Consider the following 20,747-nt stretch of genomic DNA (forward strand, 5'->3'; position numbering starts at 1 on the left):
TTCTCCCCATGTCTAATGCTCACCACTATATAAAAAGTGCAATATCCGTATGAGGAAAATAGATATGATCAAGTGTAATGAACCATATTCTTCTCACTGGAAGCTATTCAAACTTGTTTTAGTTTTAATTTTCTAGGAAGGCATTTAACACACAGGCAGATAAACTTAATAAGGAAGGACTTAAATCATTATTAAATGATATTAGACAGGCATTAAAAGTTACTTCCCCGGAAGCAACAGAACGGTGCCAGTATAAAACTTAAAGCAATCCTGACCAGGACTAGGGCCAACATTAGGGCCAAGATGAAGGTACACCAGCAAAGAATGAGAACACTGTTTTTTCCAGCTTGTCAGCTGCTTTTTACATTAATGAATATTGCTTTCAATGTCACAAATTGAGAAAATTATACAGTAACTCTGTTGTGTTTTTTGCCAATTAGAGATTAAAAAATTGATAGCCACTGAATACTGTGTCACCTACGAAACAGTATTTCTTCAAAGAGTGGTTAGGAATCAGAAAAGCCACTGCAGAAGTCCTTGGAGTTTCCTATTTACTTGCTTTAAGGACAAACTTTCCTGGCCTTCACCAGTAGAGGAAGACCCAAAATGCAGTGGAACCATTCCATTTCCATCACACAGAGAAAACAGGGGAGGGAGGAGGAAAGGAGAAAAAAGCCTTATAAGGACACTCATCAGCTCCCTGCAGGCTGTGGAGCAGAGCTGTGTAACGACAGGAGAGAAAGGAGGGAGCTGTGGGTAGGCAGAGCAGTGGTGGGAGTGGAGCCAGAAGGATCCAGGGCTCCTACGTCGTGACAGCTACTTGTTTGATTCGGTTCTTGCCTCCCGCGTTGGCTCTTTTAATCAGAACTGAACTGATAGGCATCCGGGGGAATAGCGCAGTGCTAAAAGCTATGGACGCGTTTGGGAGCGAACATCTCTCACAAGAGTGGGAGCGCTCATCTGTCAATGAGTTAACAGACATGGCTCAAAGGGACACACAGGGAGCAGAGCTAGCTAGAAAAGTTCGCAGTATTTACATAACTACCTTTCCGATTGTAATTATATTTTAATATCTTATGGCTATTGTTGTGGTAGTATTATTGCAAACAAGTCCATAAATGCTTAGGGAAGAATCCATGATGAACGGGAGACATATTTTAGATTTGTGAGAGTGCTAATCAGTGCTCAGCTAAGGAATAACATAAGGTTTGGCGTACAAATTTGTGACAGTTACAAGACACTTCTGCTAGCCAGGGACAGAAAGATGCCTGCTCGTGTGTGCATAGCTCTGAAATATAAAGAGTTCTAGTTAATGTGTTGGAACTGATGCAGTCAAACAAAGGAAAGCTTTAAGTTGTCTGAAAAAGGGTGTGGTTAATTTTGTGTATTTTTACATTGCTCAGAATAACCAAGAACTGTTTTTGTTATGTGCCTCCACTCACTTAAAACTACAGCCATTGAGACCAACGGCTGATCCTACATGATTTGAACAAAATAACCCTTTGACTAACGCTGCACTTAATTATGGTATTTATTACCTACCTACTGATAACCTGTGACAGTTTCCACCCCTTCTGAAAACAGAATTTCAGGGCGGAGCATGAGAGAAATGGAAAAAAACGGATGTGCTGAAATGTACACAAGTGGAATTCATGTGGCTGCCAGATTCATTACACTTCATCAGTTCTGGACTCTTATAGGGATGAATCTATCGTGATGAATTGTTCTGTGGAAAAATGGCTTCGTTTGAAATATCTTCTGTGGTGCTGCAGAGATTTTTCAGCAGCACAAAAAAACCCTATGCACGCATGCGTTCCTAAGTCTGTTTCCACATTCGTAACCCACAAAGAAGTCACCCAAAGCCAGATTGCCATCAGAGAGTGACAGGACAACATAAGTGCTGTCCCACTGGGCCAAAATTGATAGTTAGGTTTCCTGAGGCTTCGGGACATCATTCTCTTTGTTTTCTTCCTGCTGAATGTAAGGAGGAATATGGAATAAAAAATGGTCACCCTAAAGGTCTGATTTAGAAGGTCCTCTGAGCTGCGGGGAGACCTGAGAGGAACTGGCTGCACTTTAAGCATGAATGAAAGTCCAGCACAGGATCATAAATCCAGGGACTGATTCGGCATTGCACACTCATGGCAGTATAATTTTATTCATCTCACGAAAACATGCCATTCATTTCATAGGCATATACCGGTAACATAGTGATGAGTTCAGCTTTGCTTTTTCACATTTGTTATATTTGTTGTAATTAAGGACCAAGTATTCAATGCTCCTTCTCCTGCCCCTTTCACAGAATCACAGAATCACAGAATCATATAGGTTGGAAAAGACCTTTAAGATCATCGAGTCCAACCATAAACCTAATACTGCCAAAACCACCACTACACCATGTCTCTAAGCACCTCAAATAGTACTGCCTTTCTATGGCAGACGACAGGGCTGCAGGGGTGTGAGGAGTCGTCTGGGCTCTCAAGCCCTCTTGATAAGGCCACTGTAGATGCGCCCCTGCTCCCCCCATTGTAGATGGGGGCCACCTTCTGCAGACCTGTTGCAAGCCTTTGCATTGAGTGTTTGTTTGGGAAAGTTGGTTGTGACAGGTAGGGTGGGATCAGAGCAGAAAGCGCCATGGCTGACAGGGCAGCCTGAAGGGTTCCTTCATTATGCCAGGAGCCAATTTACTTTCTCTTAATTCCCACCATAGTCAGCCAGGCTGATAATTCTGGCCTGCATCTCTAACCCTGTTTCACTGAATTGATGGTAGAGATCCTGTTGACTTCAGCTTTGGATGGTCAGGCCTCCAGATGAAGAGAGCAGCAGCAAGAGTCGCTCTGCGGGAAACTCTTGCCAGTTATGTTGGAGGATATATTGGTGTTTGGAGTGAGATGACTCACTTTAAACTCAGATTTTGGGTAAAGCAGCTCTTTTCCTGGCCAACTCATATCTGACTCATTTACCACTCATGAATAAAGGATAAAATGCTCCTGGCTAGGGACCATCTTAAGTATTTCTCTTTCTTTCTTCTCTCTTTCTTTCTTTTCTTCAAGTGACAGTGCCGATTATTTTTTTATTTGATTTTCTCTGGCAGGCTAAATGAAGAAAACCGTGAAAAGCTGCTACGCTTTTGGTGTTTTATTTTACCAAAGCACAACTCTGCATTTTGAGATCCAATTGAAACTTGATTATAGACTTCAGAAGAGAACAGATATAGAAAAGTTTGTGGATAGGAAAGAAAACATGCATGATGCTAACACAGATTTAAATACAGATGCAATTAAAGGAACAGGCATGCCCTATAAAACATTTCTAACTACCATAACTTTTGTGTGTTGATAACTGCTTATTCCCTCTGTGAGACACAGATTTAACTGATTAGAATTTTGCTTTGGCCAGACATCCGTTTCAGAAATCGTGCTATGAAAGTATTCAGTATATTGCTGTCCCTGATACATTGGAGCTTCTGTATGTTTCTTCTTAAAATGGAAAAATAAAAGGGAGTGGAGGGAGATGTCTTGCACTTACTATTTTTACAGCAAACAGTAAATCTTGAGAATGACATTTATCAGAATTTGATTTTATGGTCCTCATTCAGCTGAGCATAGATTTTACTCAAATGGAAATGAAAACAAAGTGTAATTTTTAGATACTACTCTTAGTGTTACAGAGCTACCAGTTGCAGTTTCAGTCACAGTGCATTATATTACATACATTATATTATATACTAGAGCAACTGGTTGGATCATGGGGTACAGCCAGCTACCATCTAGGGTCACTTGCTGTGTTTGTGTATCAACTCATAAAGCTTCACTCAGCATTTCACTATTTGGGCATCCACCTCGGCTGTGCTGAGTAACCTGCACCTACCTGGCCGTACCCCACAGGATCTGCAATCACAGCCAGGTTCAGGAGCTGAAGAACAGCTTCCCCATGCCAGGCTGCAGCTTTACCTTGCCCACCTTCCTCTTGTCCCGCGGTGGTGGGTGCGTAAGGAAGAGAACCAGGAGCAGAGGAGTTTGAGAGCCAGCCTTGCCCTGGTGAGTCAGTAGATCTCAACAGTTGTATCTGACCCATCCTGTGTAAAAGCCTCCAGGATACCTACCCAGGCATAAACTTTTCAAAGCTTTTTTTGAACCAACTTACACCTTTGGCACTCAGGTAGCGAATCCCACAGCCTCATCAGTCATTGCACTCCTTTTTCTTTGCTCTAAACTTAAACCGATAAATTCACTGGGGAACTCTTGTTCTTGCATTGTGAGAAATAAAAGCAGCTCTTTTGTTACTCATAGTCTCTGCCCCATTTCTGATGTTAAAGGCTTCGGCTGTCTCAAGACTCTGTATTCGTCCTGGTATGAAAATAATTTCTTACCTGTGATGATTCTTGCCTCTCTCTGTGCCTTTTGTGGTTTTCTTTGACATGGAGTAAGAACTGCATGCAGGACTCCAGGTGTTGGGCACACTGTGGATTTACACAGTACCTTAGCGTTGGGGATTTTTTCTTGTTTCTGTTGCTCTCTGCTCTTCTACCATTAATTCCAAGCTCTCAGTTGTAGCCATCACTGTCTATAAACAGTTAAAGCTGTCCTCCCCCCTGTTTTGTGTATTGTGTGTTAATTTGTGTTTGTTTACCTTCTTTTCCGCTCAGAAATGGTGTTAGGGGCTTTAGAACCGACTAGTATCGGTAATTTGGCATCATCAACAAACTATCACCTAAATATACTGGTAGTCTGCCAAGTCTTTTTGCGATGCTCTGGAGAATCCCTCCATGGTGAAAATTCACCAATATTATTATCTGTTTCCTACTTCTGATGGATTGTTAATCTCTGAGAGGACCTTCTCTCATAACCTAGGCTCCTCAAAGCATTTGAATGAAATTGTTGGAAGACTTTATTTGCACAGGGATATCACTTGATCCCTCTTCCTTCATTTCCTTCAGAAAATTCTAATAAATTTGTAAGGCTTGCTTTCTCTGTAAGTGTTAAGACATAACTCTTACCCAAATTACTATTACCTAAATGCCTACTAATGCTATCACTGATTGTAGCTGCTTTCAATTTCCCCATACAGGCTTATTGTAACTTCTGTAGTTTCCAAAAGGGGAATTAGATTTCTTCCCTTCTCTACCTCTTGCGTGGATGCTGAGTTAAGCAGTAGAATATGCTCAATAATTATTTCTTTAGCAACATCATTATTGCATTCCCCTAGAACGCAGTGGACAAATATCTGCTCTTAGCAATTTGGCAATGTTTAAGATATCAGTTTTTTCTAGTGCTGATTCAGTTTAAGATAGTTCATCTGCAAATAATAAAATCTCCCTGACACTTCTCTAGTGAACACAGATATAAATAGTTCATTTTGCTTTTGTGGTCTACCTTCCTTGATGCTCCTTTTATGCTTTGATCATTTCTTCTGATGTATTTTGAAAGATCTTTTTATTATTAGTTTTTATGCCTTTAACATGTTGCTTTTCAGTCTTTCCTTTGGCCTGCCTCATTGAGGGTTTACATTTAACTTACCAGAGTTTATAGTTTATTTAATTTGCCTTATTTGGACATTACTTCCTCTTTTGAGAGTATATGTGTACTTACCTTATTCTGCGCTTAAACTATGTTGGTTTTTACTTTCAGTTCCTTTTTCTTTGATCCATACAAAGTCCATTTTTGCTAGGATATACACTTACTCAGGATCTCTTAGATGATGTTTTTAGACACTCTCCAAATCATCTCCATGGTATAGAAATGTACCTCTTTTTCCCCAGCTCTCTGCTACCAGAGGATCACTTTTCAATTACAATGATCTTCCCTGAGACAGCTGAGTTAAATTAGGAACAGATTATGGCATAAAACAGCCATACCATGCCAGAAAATCTATCTTTTGTTCAGCAGTTTCTGTGACTTGGAAACATACCTTGAATTTTTATTTTTATGTGTGTGATGATGTAGCTATGTGGAATCTCTGTAATTCTAATTTTAAAAATAAGGTAAGAGAAACATTTACTTTTTTGGATTATGTACAGGGTTTGTCTATATTCTTTAATATTAACTTTTTTTTGAAGTGTAGATAGGAACTATTTTAAAGAATATTCTCATAAATAATATGGTTGCCATTTATTCTCAACTGCCACAGAACAATACTTAAGATGTCACACGTTTTGCCAGATTTTATCCATATGGCAGGATTTTTGCCTCATCCATTTCTTTTGTTTTAAGGTTTAAACGGAATCATTTTGTTTAGCATTAACTGCAAAGAGACTACTTCATTCTGCCATAGTGTGAATTGCACATATAGAGAACTATCTATAGGTGAGGACTCTTTCCAGCACACCAAAATAAACAGAGCGAATGCAAGAGGGCTCTGCTCCTAGGAACTTGCAGTTTAAATGAGCCACAGTGAAGCCTTAATGAAAAATCACAGTTGTGGTTCTACAATCATTACAGTCCCAATTGGTGTCTTTCTGAATCTGTTGACCACGCGGGATCAGCCCAGATCAGACCCGAGCTCTCAGCTGCATCTCTGAGGAACCAGTCAGAGCATACAATATGGGATGGGGTTTTTTGGCTGTTTTGTTATGCCAACTTCTTGTCAGCTACAGGAAGGCTGACCGAACTGATATAACTAACAGTGACATAGCTGAAGTAACATAAATTTGGCCTGTCAGACTCTGCCCCCTTGATTTTTTTTTTTGAGAACTTTTGATTTCAGCAGAATATATATTAATTCGCTGCTCAGTGTTATGGAACTACAGTGGTTTTCTCTCTGCACTAGGGGCCCTAAAACTTTACTGGCTCTCATACAAAACTCTGGCCTAAGCCATTGTCCCATAAAAATGTATGTTTTTAATGATAAGCCATTGGATAGATCCAGTGACTTCTCTGACACTAGTAAAATGAAGTTAAAGCATACACGTAAGTCTTCAAAAGGGGACTGGAGAAGCCTGTGAGAGTACCCACACTGAGAGACAACAGCTGGATTCGGCAGGGCACCCTAACCTCCTCTCCTTTTCCAAAAAGGACCTTGCACCTGGCACTTGCGCATAGAAATTTCTGTCGCTGCTTAGGCTTTGGCTGATGCACAATATTGGCATATTGCTGGAATATATTGGAATATATTAGAATATAGCACTCAAGGTCAGTCCTGGCACTCAGAAGCACCCTTGTCAGTGAAAAATTGCCTAAGACTAAAACCCTGAATAAGATCATCTCTCAGTGGTACTATGGTCGTGAGAATGTCAGTCCCAGAAGCCAAATACATGTGAAGAGACTGTTGCATGTACTGCTTCCCTAGATCCTTATAAATAACCCAATCCCCCACTTTCAGTTCCAGAGGTTTTCCAGAGCTCCACTCCTTCCTGCTCTGCCAATCTCCAGTTGAAATCTATTGACAACTATTTCTTCTCATTCGCTTATTCACGGCAGAACCTAAAAACTGAACTGTTACCTGCTTCCAAATTATCCTCTTTCCAGACATCCCCATAAGGTCCCGGATGTTTAACAAGGGCTTATTGCACTTTTGCATTATGACAGAGGACATGCAGGTCTTCCAAAAGTGGCTGGAGAAAGTGGCAGCATGTGGTCAGCACAACAGCAGCATACAGCAGCAGTAGGAATTCTCCGCATGGTGCGTTGTCCCTTATCACACCTGAGGACCTCAGCAGCAGGCTGGGCTCCATCCCACCCTGGCTGCCACTGTGCGGTCTCTGCTGCAAGCCAGAACAATGCAAGAGGGGAAAAAGAGGGAATGCAAGAGGGCTTCACCTCGCCTCTCAGGAACGAGGGAGCTGCAGTGGTTACTGTACATAAGAAACATTCTCCACCGTGTGGTGAGGAACAAAAGATTTGAGATTTATAGATTAATAATCTTTTAGGGTCAATAACCCTTTGGAAAGTGATTAGTCTGAAAAACATCTTCTTTTTCATATATCATTCGTCTGACATTTTTCAACGTACTAGCTGTGATCATTCCAAATCATAAAGGAATAACCTGTATAAAATCATTTAAAGACACGCTGCTGAATTTTTCATTGGGAAAGACTTTAATAAACTCCAGATTCATTTAAAATTCTCTGGCTTCCTTGCTGAATAAACTACCAAAGCCCATGCAAGCCCCCACTAATTACATTTTTTTTTTCCATGGGATCTCATGAGTTTGTGCTTTCTGAGCAATGTTTTACTGAAGCCAGTTATTATACTGGCTTGCAAGATTTAACTGCTAAATGTCTCTTTCATTTATTAATTTGCATTTACTTTCTGCTCTCCCCTCATTTCAAAATTGATTGAAGTGACTATTTTTAAGGAGGTCTTAAGCTCATTTGCCATATGGTATTCTGCCAGACTGAGGTGAAAAAAGGTTTATATCCAAATTCTTGTGCCCTTCAATAGTGAGGCCTCACTGTGGTCTCAGAAGGTTCGCATTTTATAATTGCCAGCGTAATCCTCAGGTATGGTAGCTTGTCAGATACAAGGAATTATGACACTTTACGCTAGCTCAGCATATGTCCCCACTGTTTTCTTACTGGATGTTTTAAAGGGCTCACTTGCCTAAGTGTAATATCTGCCAGAGGCTTTCAAATAAAAGATATACATATAACCTGATTTGATGTTATTAATAGGTACCTTCTCTGTGACAGTGATCTGCTGATCGAGTTCAGAATTTGGTCTCAGAAGCTGCAGGCAGGCAGGCAGGCAATGCATTTGTGAAAGCACAGAATCAAAAATCAGAGGACTGAAGAAGAACCCCAGAAGAAACAGTGCTAACTACTTGACTACTAGTGAACTATTTGGCTTTAATGGTACGGGCCCGCTTGAAAAAACAAATGCATACATTTTTCATTGCAAAAGCTAGTAAAGTAGAAGTATCACAGCTATTTTTTTCACAAAATTATTTGACTCTGTTGACACAAAGCATGTACATTTCTGGACAAAAAGTTATAAAATATTCTGACATATTTTAATATAAACAGGAACATTTTCAGTGATTGCTTGGATCTAAAATGTTTTTCCACTTGACATTTGTTTATACTTCCTAGGAAAGAAACTCTATTTATGGATAACTGAATAACACAAATAAACATCAGAGAGAGCTGAAAAATCAGCTTTGATTATGCATGAAAATCTACAATGTCATTGTGTACTCTTGTGCCGTATTCTGATTGCCTGTTTATTTTTACAGAGCTGCTGGCGAGCCCATGGAAGAAGAGCCAGCCTTGTGAAGTGCCAAGTCCTCCCTGATATTTCCTGTGGGTGACATCATTGTGTATCCCCCCAAAGCACCCTCAGACATGTCTTGTCTGCTGCTTGGGTGGCACAGATCAGATGGAACATAAACACTGGGCACAAAACTCTGAATAGCAGCTTCACTTGTTCTTTGGATAGACTTGAAAGGGCCCTAAAGATTCCTTAAATGTAACCGCTACAATTCTAGAGTTACAGTAAAACGGGCTTGGGAGAAAGAGCCTAGAGCATGCTTTTTATATGCTGTTTGACCCGCTCACCAACATAAATTGTGAAATAGAGTATTACAAAATTCTACATGATAGATTATAGATACGAGAATTGCAACAGCCAGCAAAATACTCGGTAAACTCCATGTGAAAGCTTGAAACTTTCTGACACTTTTTACTGGGTAATTTTTTTCATACTGTGTTAAATTGTTAATAGAATTTGTTTTCTTTCCTCTGTGTAATGAAAAAAAAAAAACCCAACTTTATTTTACGTGCCATTTTTTAACCCCCTGTAATGAGTTCTTAGCTGAATAAGTGAAAGGTGTGTAAGTTGCGATGAGGGATTTTAGCTAAAGGGAAAGCACTTCTTATTGTACTATAAACCCCCCGAAGTACAGTGCTCGGTGGTGCTTTATTTTCTTTTCCCTTTTCCCGGCCATCCCTCCTCCTTTCATATAATCTTTTCTATCATAAAAGCACATTCACGATTCTCTAAAACGAGCGATCTTCTGCCTTTAAAAAAAAGTGCTGTACCCTCCGTAGTTGACAGTAGCTCTCACCAGATGTGCAGCAGAGATCAAGTAGTCTCTGAAAAATGGATGGCTTTTCAAATGTGCTTTTAGTTTGTTCTGAAATGTTTCTGCGTCCTGACGCTAAGAGCAGCGATCTTCAGTAACTGCGTGCAGCTCATTTGAAGCTCAGGTGTTTCTGTGGAGGTTGTGTTGGGGGTGTTTTTTACGGGTCGTCATGTGAATACGAACTGATTCTTTTATGTAGTCCTGCACCAAGAGAACTGATGTTGCTTAAGAAGCTTCAAAGGGTTTAGGCTTTATTTTAGATCCCCAAAGTGCAGCAAGATCTCCCTGCAACGTGACTTTAGCTGTTTAATTCCATGTTTGAGAAAGTAACATAGAGTTGTGCCTTTAGCTGATAATGAACGCTTAAACTCTTACACGTGTTGCCTTACTGTCAGAGAAAGAGATAGGGCATGTATGTAAGACTGCTTCAAATGAACAAAACTCTGCTACAGCAACTTTTATTTTGTTTACAACTTTCTCACCTAATGAACCCTGGGAGATACCTTGAAGTATTCGACTTGCAGTATTTGATAGCTCGCTCAGCTTTTAAAAGCAAATGATGTTCATTTTTATATATTTTCCAAACTCAAAAGATATATTAAAGCCATAAGTGAAGACTGTCATGCTTTTTATTCTGAAATCTGAAAGGAACCTTAATTAAAACAAGATTTTGGGGAAGGGCATGATATGAAAGATATGGAACAATATGGTTTCAGTTATAGGCAGACTCGAACCTGTAAATCAAAGATGAAAGATTTCACTCAAATAGAATTATATAATTCTCTTTTGTTATGCAGTCAGACTATATCTTTCATGCATTTGGGTTTGTTTACGATTAGCATTTTAATTTTAAAGACTTTTATTACTTATACAAAAGCTCTCTGCTACAAGTTAGAAATCTGAGGCATGCTTTGAAAAGGCAAATCTAAAAAAGGAACGTCATTTCCTATGATGTGAAGTAAACTTTTATTCTGAAAGGCTTACTCTAAAATGGATGTATGCCCCTCAGAAAGTGAAATAAAATTCTACCCCCCATTTACAAGCCAAAATCATGCTCATTTTAGTAATGCAAAGAGTCCCAGCAGGCTAAATTAACTCCTGGTGTAAACCACCTTGCCTGACTTTGGGCTGTTCTGAAGGGGTTGCTCACATGACTAAAGCAATCAGGAGTTCATCCTGTATTTTCAGCAGACTTGTGATGGCAATCTTGCTTGCCATCTACTGTAATTTTCTTGTGGTCATCAAAGAAGTTTCCCTTCACGGAAACCAAGGACCATAGCTGATGAGTTGGGTAATTTGTAGGGTTTTTCACATTCTGAAATAATGGCTGCAAAATTTTAATTGAGTGCATGGTAAGATCATTTTAAAATTAACCCCACAAATGCAAAATCTGCTTGTGTCCTTAGTTTGCATGAAATTGAATATGAATTGCAGTCTGAAATGTAAGTTAGGAACTTTACCAATTAAAGTCTATATTCTGGGGCGGAAATCAGCTAAAGCTGTACTTTGTAGCTGGAAATGCTTTTAAAATGCCAGAATAATTTGAATTAAACCACATTATAAACTCACACATGCATTTGTACAGGCGTGCTCCCAGACAGACATCTAGACATGCTATTGGTTAAAGTTAGGATCATTTGGATAAGCAAATGTGCAAATAAACTGCACACAGATTGTGTCCAGAACTCTGTTCTCACTGAAGTCAATAGCAAAATCCTCTTTGATTTCAATGGGAGACGGATCAGGCCCTGCTTTTTTTTTTTCTCCTTTAAGTCCAGAACACCATTACTTTTTGATTATGTCATTACAAGGCACCGTACCGCCCTCTGGGAAATGATCGAGGCTTATGGTGAATATCAACACTTCCCTCAAAGCAGACCTGGGCTTTCTGAGAGGGCAGTTTCACTTGCTGCTGTTTTCTTCTCACAGTATTTTTTATTACCATCAATAGTTCCCTATGGATTACAGTTAAAATATCTCCCAGCAATTTTAGACATGCTTCCAGGGAAATATTCACATAGACACTCTTAAAAATGCCCAGTTTTAGCTGGATTCAACAACAAATTCCAAGAATTTCAGAAAGATGCACAAATTGCATGTTTCTCCGTTTCTGATGTTCAAATTCAGAGGCTTAGGAGCTGTTTTTGAAGAGACGTCAGGGTCTCATGTCTCCCATAGACCTCAGCTTAGGCTAGGGAGATTGACACCTCTGAAAATTAAGTCCCAGATATTTCAAGCTTGCTGCCAAAATATCTACATCTGAGCTTCGATTACTTCTAAAAATGAGCTGAAATGGATAAACCGGCGGGGGGGGGGGGGGGTGAACGGTGGTTTCTGCGAGTGATTCCATGGAGAAGGTGACGCTGAGGAGGTGGCAGAGAGCCCCTGGAGCCAGGGTGACCCTCTGCCTGCTGCTGGTGGCACGGGGGCTGCAGGCAGGCAGCCGGACAGCCCACAGCACCGCCGCTGCAGGCTGCCATTGCCACGAGCAGCGAATCCTTGCCTTGCAGGGGAAGCGTGCAGGAATTTGCACTCTGCCTCTGGATCAAGGTGTCTCTAAGCCACCAGCCTCCAGAATGAGAGACGTCTTAGCAGCAAGTACCACTAACATGCTTGCTCCAGTTGGTATTCTTTCCCCAGTGTTAGGGACTAAATATGAAGCTCAGCGGGGCTTTTCTTGTATTCTTGTATTTTTCTTGTATTCTTAGGTCATTAAATACTTTTCTGGTATTCTTAGGTCCTTAAATTCATAGTAAAAACTAAAACTAAAAAAAGATACGACTCAGGATATGAAGAAAAGAATGATTTTGACCGAGCTTAATGCTTTTACCTGGGCTGGAGTGGGAACAATGATGAACAGTAAACCTCAGAACTGCTTAAACCTGAGTGTCTTGCACTTCATTTTTGGACTCTGTGTGCAGGAATTCTGTATGTGCTCGTTTGGCTTTAATATAATCTGCAGCAATGAAGTGCTTGATTATATGATCCTTTTTCAGGCAAAAGTCCTAGCGAGTAATCAAAGTTCATGGGAATTTTGCCAGTGTAAAGATGACAGAATTAGTCCCTTTTTTAATTATGTACCTTCCTAATTTTACTTTCAGTGAAAATGAAGTAACTAATTCCAGGCAAGTGAATCTGAGGAAAATAAAATCACTACGCTATCTTAAATAAACATCATAAAAGAAAAAGAAAATATAAACAGCTGTTATGCAAAAAAAGATGGCTGTTTCTTTCCTTTGCAAAAAAGTCAACAACATTCTGCCAGCTGAATGAAAGTGGCAAAACGAATCCCTCTCTAGAGTATGTGGTATTTGAGTTGGTGTCTTATCTAAGTGCAGCCTCCCTAAAAAGCTGAGAGTCATAACCGGAGATGAAATATTAGAAAGGTTTTGCTGCAGCCAACACCAGAGGTCCTGTAGAGAGCAAGAATGTAGAGACTGACTAATTTGTGTAGACAGACAGCAGGACACTTTCGGGGCAATGTGTCTGGGACAAAGAATTAGAGGGAACTTTTCCAAAGGCACTGATGGCTGTGAGGCGACTAACTTCTATTAGCTTGCGGGGCCAAGGAGATGCCCAGCGAGCATTTATTCTTTGGGAAATGCCCCCTCCGTCCCACGAACATGCCCACACGCATGCAGACACGAACCTCGCTGCACAATTTTTTGTCCTAAGCAGCAGCAGCCAGGTGTGCGGCCCTGACACGTATGCTGTGCGTTTGCCCGAGAAGATATCAGCCCCTAGCAGACACTTCATAACATGACTGATAGGGGAGATTTTTGTAATTTTTTTTTTTTTTCTCAATAGCGGCCTTTCCAGAAGTGTAGCAGTGCACGGTTGTTTTATTTTAAAAGGTCACAATAGAGCTTTGTGAACCATTGTACTTTTTTTTTTTTTTTTTACAGACTCCATATGGAAGTAAAACAGAATATGTACATGGCGGGGGAACCTGCTGGGAAAGAATTTCTCTTAAATCAAGTTTCTGCTACCTGCTTTTCATCCTGGATTTGAAGGAGTTTGGATTCTTAATTATCATTTAAGCTTTTACTTTGTCATGTCACTCGCTTTGTTTTTTTACCTATAATTGAATTCACCCTTGTAACACATAGAAAATCACCCAAAAAAAGGCTGTCTTTTCTGACAGATGCCCCTGCCTTTGGTGTGGGAATGAGAATAGCTTATCTTTGTCACTTCTAGCAGCAATTATATGTTTCATTTTTGTGACAAATCCAAACTGGAGTGGTATTTTATGAGTACGATTTAGCTGGCTGTCTGCTGATTGTTAAAAAAAGAAATTGTGAAACTCGCATTCCTCGCTAACCTCAAAAGGGACCCATTTTGATTTTAACAATGTAATATTTTCACTTGATCCAAAAGGTTTTTGTCCCATGACATCTTGTTACTAGCTCAGTTTTAGTCTCTAGCAAATAACACGCCACAGAGAGTGAAGGCCAAAAAGGACATTCCAGCAACTATTAATTATATCTCTTCTGCACAATCCTTCATCCTGCTCTAGTGTCATGCTCTGTGGTTCAGCATATTAGAAGAGTTTATAGCAAAATATAAATTGTTCTGTGCCATCAAAGATACTACTATTCAGATGTTAATTAGCACACTGTGAGTTGGGCTGTAATTTATAAGGAAGACATGCTCCTGCGTGGATGGTCTAAAGGCAAGGGATGCATGAAACCAATGTCACTGGTACTGTGCAGTGAGAGTGACTCTGTGCTAAGATCTCCACACATTATCTCCTTCCCCACGGTACGCCTGCATGTCTAGAGGCACATTTGCAATAGCAGAGCCGTAGGATGCCCTGATTCAAAGACCACTGAGATCTCTCCTCTGACAGGCTTTGGGTGAGATCCGGGAGGCAGCTGGAGAAGAAACCTTAACGTTGCACTCGGCCACACACAAACTGTAAAAAAAGTGCAGATACAGATCTGAACTCAACCCCACGTCCCTGTTTCTGATATGAAGTGCCAGTTCTGCTTCTAGAAAAGTCTGTCTGAAAGAGCGTCGACACAAGTGGATATATTCTATTGACTTAGGCAGGCTTCGGGAGGATGTATACGTCATGTGTTATGGGAACAGGTTCATACTCATGTCTCTTGCTGCCTAGTTTACTGCTATTTTACATTTCTTGATTGGCTTAATATACCAAGTTAGGATGGAGTAGGAAAGCATAAAGCAATACCTGGTGAGGTCATAACTAAAGCTTTCAAAGCAAACTTATTGCCGTGGGTTTTTACAACACTGACTTTTTGGTCTAGGGATGCACAGCTGAAATGTCTATTTTTTTCTTGGAAAAATTGATGTTACTATCTGTTTCTATGATAAAAACCAGTCCTTTTGCTCAGAACACTAAAAGTTTATCTGTAATTTGTCTTTCCAGGAAGATCAGGTTCTAAGGGACAAAGCAGCAGTAGGACTGACCCAAAGGGCAAAATTTTTAAAGGTCAATAGTAATATTTCCACAAGAGTAAAAGGAACCTGTGGATTATTGTTATTATTCCTGATACATTTTTGTATCTCAAAGCATCCAATGAGTAATGTTAAGTAATATTGTGCTCCAAAATGTTGTTGATTATATATATACGAGCATTGGATTGGCGTGAAATAGACTTCAACCGAGTTGTTAAAATCCCTTTTGTTTTGTGTTTTGTATAATTCTTTGGCTATAGTCTTGTCCTAGTGTGAATAAAAGCTATTTGAAGTAAGCTTGTTTGATACTCTGAGCTTTTTTTTTGCCCCTTTTTTTTAATCAAGTAGCTAAAAAGAAGTGGAGCTTTGAACATGCCACCCTGGTTGGATCATAGGAATCTGACTGTTAAAATATAAAGGGCGGAGCATGGCGAAGCTGGAGTGCATAAAAAAGGAACCACAAATGTTAATGTAAAAGTAATGTTACATAGCAGGCTAAAACCCACACAAAGCAGAGCATTGCAGAGCTCCAGCTTTAACACCAAGCTCATATTCTATAGTTCCTTTGGCTCATTGTCCTGAGGCATTGCAGAACACATAATTCTCCTCCCAGTGAAACAATTTAAATAGTACATGCGCTGTTTTGAAAGCTGTAAGGCCCCTACTTTGTGGGAGGTGGGGAATATCCAGCACACTGCAGCAATACTCTGGACCACGGTATCACGCCAGCCCTGCTGCTGTAAAACTCGGAGTTGTTGCGCTGGTACAACAGACCTGTTCTGAGAAAGGCACCCCGCAAAAGCGGTGGAGTGAGGAAGGCCTGTGATCGCTGTGAGAACACTTTGATGACTTGCACATCGTCAAAAGCAGCTCACAGATTTAGGTCTCTCAGATGGCTCCTGTGTGTGTAGCTTCACGCACCTAAACTTGAAAGCTGAGCGGGCAGAAGGGTCGCTGGGAAGTGCAGGCACTTGATTTGCACATGCAAATCCCTACCTCCTGGCACCTATCCAGAGGTGGATTAAAACCAAAATGAAGCAAAACAGCACCCTATAATTTTAGCTTTATTTCATTCTTCAGAATAACACATCTTTTTCCTTTCAGGGGAAAAGGACCCCAGCCCCAGAAACCCATAGCTCCATTCCAATCAATAAAATATTGTTTGAAAATTTGGACGTGTAACATGTAATTTCCTTGGCATATTTCAAAGAAGTTCCATGCCCAGAGGAGCTTAATCTATCCAGTCTATCTATCTGCTTCTCTGCTTTGCTTGTTTCCTGTGATTCCATTGTGATAAATTGCAGAGCCCTGTGATAAATTGCATTCATCATGTCTTTCTGGCTGCCTCACCTGCATTTTGTACATTAAACCCTCTCCCCTGGGACTACTTCTAACATTCCAACCTTGTGAGAGGCTCCAGCTAGACACCGTTGCTGCTTTAAAATCAACCTGCCACAGAAATGACCCTGCCTTTCAGAAGTGGAGTGGGTTTTTGGAAACCTTCAGGCTAACAATGCTTCTAGGAATCTCCTGTAGGTGGGTGGGAGTGAATTCTTCCAGATTCCTTCTCTCATGCTTTTTCACTGCTTCCCCTGGAGATCCTCCTCCCCAGGAAAAATCTGTCTTTCCACTGGCAGCTTTGAAAGGAGTAGCAAGCGTTGGATGGCTCCTTGTCAGAAAGGGTAAATAGTGTAATAAAAGCTGGATGGGTTTGTGTTGAGCCATTGCTCTTCTTCCTTATTTCTGCCTCTTTTCCCTGCCAAATGAGAGGAAGATGACATTAAAATTATGATTTCAGCATGCTATTGAGATACTTTTTTCTTTTCTTTTCTTTTTTTTTTGCAAGAGAAGGGTTTTATTTTCCCCTTTGCTAGCACAGTGGCCCAGGTACAGTGCTCCTGGAGACTTAGAAAACAGAGTTTCAGGATTCTTGTTATATCCTTCTCTGGACTTGCCTGTAAAAGGGAGCAGGTTCAGTGAAAACCCAGAATGAAGTTCTGTGCTTTACTAGAAGCTGAGTAAGGGCATGGGCCCTGGATTTTGTGCAAACTTTAGCTTATTTACTACTCTTAGCTTGTACGCTGCTTCAGGCTGGGGTCCTCTGTCCACATATCACTGAAAAATACCCAGCCTGTTATGACTGCCACATTAGCATCTTCATAGATTATTAATAACTAAATAGAGCATTGCTGGTAAGATCCCAAATTGCCTCTTCTGTGGTATATTTTACGTACAAGCAACATCATTTTACATCATTCAGATCATTCTAGCATTTGACTGCATTATTCTTTACCTGGCTAATCTAATTAAATATTAGTCTGTGCTAAAGTTATTAAGTGATACCAAAACAAAATATCTATCAATCAATCAATCGAGGTAAAAGCATGCATTACAAATATTTATGTTCCCCCAACTCAATACAGGTTCACTTTCCATATTCACAGCACCTAATCTTAGCTGTGACAGAGTCCCAGCCTAACCACATGCAATTCTACCAGACTGTACACAGTAACAAAGGGTATGAACATAACTGGAGTAATATGTAATAATTTCTTCTCAACTTCTCTTGCCTTTCGTTGTCTAAATTCTGCTCTCCAACTTTGGCTATGTTGGGCAACACAACCAGTAAAGGTCTAATATTTTTCTCAGTATTTTAGATAATCTAGACTTGAGAATCTCATTGAAACATCTATAGTTAATCTAGTATAGAGTCTATAATTAATCTAGTCTTGTTATAATTAATTTGGTCAATGAGCAGGGATAAATTAGATGATTCCCTGTCTAGCTACAAAATGCAGCAGGAAAAATAACAACTGATTCTTAGGAAACAAAACCAAAATTAATTCTGCAATTGATTTCTCTCATTCTCTACTGCCTTCAAAATCATCTTATATAAATAAGTATGATGTTGGCCAAAATGCAAATGTGTATTGTCTGTCACTAGATCAAATGTGTAGCAGTTCTGTCTCTGCCACCTTAGCGAGAAGGAACCAGTCCCGGCTCCTTCTGAGCTACTGCCTGCAGTGGGCGTTTGGGTTCGTACTGAAAGTTGAGTACGTAGTTTTAGAACAGCTGCAACAACATCTGTAAACAGTGAAAAGAACAGAAAAACTTTAAAAAGGAATATGTGGACTCCAGTTGTCCTTTAAAATGTCCAGCAAATTATGTCATGAAAAGTATCATTGCAATGTAGGATTGCCTTCAATGAAATCTTTGGAATTTTTAGGAATATTGCATGCTGAAAAACCTCTCCATCTTCATTGACCTACAATAGCTCATGTTGCCTCCTTTAGAGGCTGCATGTGCACTGGGGCTGTAAATCTAGAGAGGTATCAGATAACTCCTCCTGCACCTTCTTTGAAATGTCAAAATTTGCATGTACTCATGATTGCTGTCCTTTCCTCCTCTGTAGGTGTAAGTAAGTCTTTCTTTGGTTACTGGTTGATGGCACAATATAGAGGGAGTGGTCCTGGTCACAAGTCATGCTTCCCCAGACTCTTATGTAGAACTTGCTGCTTCTTGGTGTTGCTGAACATGCCTCCCATGGGAATGTAAGTACTTTATTGATTGAGCTGATAAGGTCTACTGAGAATTGAAGGTGACTAGCAAGTAGCTGGCTGCATAGAATTTTTTTTTTTTTTTTAGGTTAGGAGAAAAATATGCCAGAAAAGATATTATTGGTATTAATACTGAAGTGCTGACGAACAGTCAGTACTAGTGCACAACATGTCTCTCTTTCTCTTACATTGCAGTAGGAAGTAGACTTACTCTGAATAGCAAAATGGCCCAAACTTAATTACTTGGTTAACACTGTTTAAAACTGAGTAGATTAAAGAAATAATTTTATTTCAGTGGCATTCAACACAAAAATCCAAGGTTGTAAGCATCCAGGGTTTCATCCTCACAACAGCCACAAAAGCAGGCCCGTTGTTGCCTCTTTTCACAGATAGGATTAAAAGAGTTGTTCAAGGATCCACAAAGAGCTTGTAGCTGACGGAAGAATCTCCTGAGCTACAGTCCTAGTGCCAGCACCCAGACAGTCCATGTGACTATATTTCTTCCAGATGCCTTCACACTATAAAGTAAGTGTGTGTGTATTTGTGACTTTAGATGCTGAATCTGCCTCTTCTAATTTTAGCTCATTGTTTTGAGCTTGCTTGTTCTCTGGCATGTGTATTACTTACTGGAACATTGCTAAAGAACAAAAACTTTTATTTATTTTTTCAAAGAAGACTGTTTGAGCCTATAGAGGAGACATGGGATTTTTATGAATCATATCCTGTAGTTTCTTTGTGTTATTTTTCTTGCTCGCTCCCTGTTTTTCAATGACCTTCACAAAACAGAGAGAACTGTTTGGGTTGTGTAAAAATCCATGCACAGGAACTAGACCTTTCCTTTACCCTGCTAGATATGTTGACTGTTGTGATTTGAATACAGATTGCAAAGAACACAAAAATATCAATAAATACTGCACGTGTGTAAGGGATAACTGAAGCATTTCAGATGAGGCTTCAGGGCATTTGGAAGGAAGTTATCTCCAGACTGTCACTGCTCATAAGCATAAGGCTGTGGTTCTTATTACCAAACAAAGAAATATCAGCCCAGTCCTTATGTCCCATATTAACCTTAGGGGTTCAGTGCATGGACAAGTCAGAACAGGCATATGCTGCATGCACCAAGTCCTCACAAATGAATGTAAAGCAAAGTCCTAACTCACATTGCAAGCTGAGTCAGGAATTTTGGAAAAACCTGCTTCTTGCTGAACAGGTGATTTCTCAACTCTGCTTCTACTTTCTGCCTACTTAGACTTCCTTTGAGTGGACTTTTCAAGACACATTTTGCTTGATCCTCCTGTATACAGTTGTCTAAGCATCTTCTTTAATGCATGAAGGAAGCAGGGTGGTACATGTCATGGGGTAACCCTTGTTAAGCTGTAATTTTGGAGTGCACCTTCCTGTAAGGCACTCTCAGGAAGTCTGAGGTATTATGATCAAAATACATGCTCTTAACTATAGGCAACCAAGAAGCTGGAGACAAGTATGTGCATATTTCAAGCATAATGAGTGAGACCTGCGTGGGTATTGCGCACCGCATACCCACAAGATCCATGGTGGTGGGACTTTCACAGTGTAGAGCACTAAGACATGATTCAAAAGGTCTGGGACATACTTTATCCCCTTGCAGAATCAGAATAAGCTGCTGGAGAGAACCCTGTGAGAGCCAACAGAAAGTTGAAGCCCAGCCTCACACGCTGTGAATGTCAGGGATGGGTGGGAAACGATGAGAAAACTCCACAGTTGCACCTG

At 40.2% G+C, this 20,747-nt stretch overlaps 1 protein-coding gene across 12 annotated transcripts in view; it reads left to right on the plus strand.

Moving 5' to 3' along the window:
- The window catches only part of HDAC9 (histone deacetylase 9), a 496,147-nt gene extending 480,441 nt beyond the window's left edge, over positions 1-15,706 (plus strand). For all 12 annotated transcript variants that reach the window (XM_075492939.1, XM_075492948.1, XM_075492937.1 and 9 more), the window contains one exon: positions 9,172-15,706. In XM_075492939.1, coding sequence (XP_075349054.1) covers positions 9,172-9,211 — 40 coding nt within the window. In that variant the 3' untranslated portion in view covers positions 9,212-15,706. The remainder of the gene's footprint in view (positions 1-9,171) is intronic.
- The last annotated feature ends 5,041 nt before the right edge of the window (positions 15,707-20,747 follow it).

This window comes from Mycteria americana, chromosome 2 (genome assembly GCF_035582795.1).
Source record: "Mycteria americana isolate JAX WOST 10 ecotype Jacksonville Zoo and Gardens chromosome 2, USCA_MyAme_1.0, whole genome shotgun sequence".
Lineage (NCBI taxonomy): Eukaryota > Metazoa > Chordata > Aves > Ciconiiformes > Ciconiidae > Mycteria > Mycteria americana.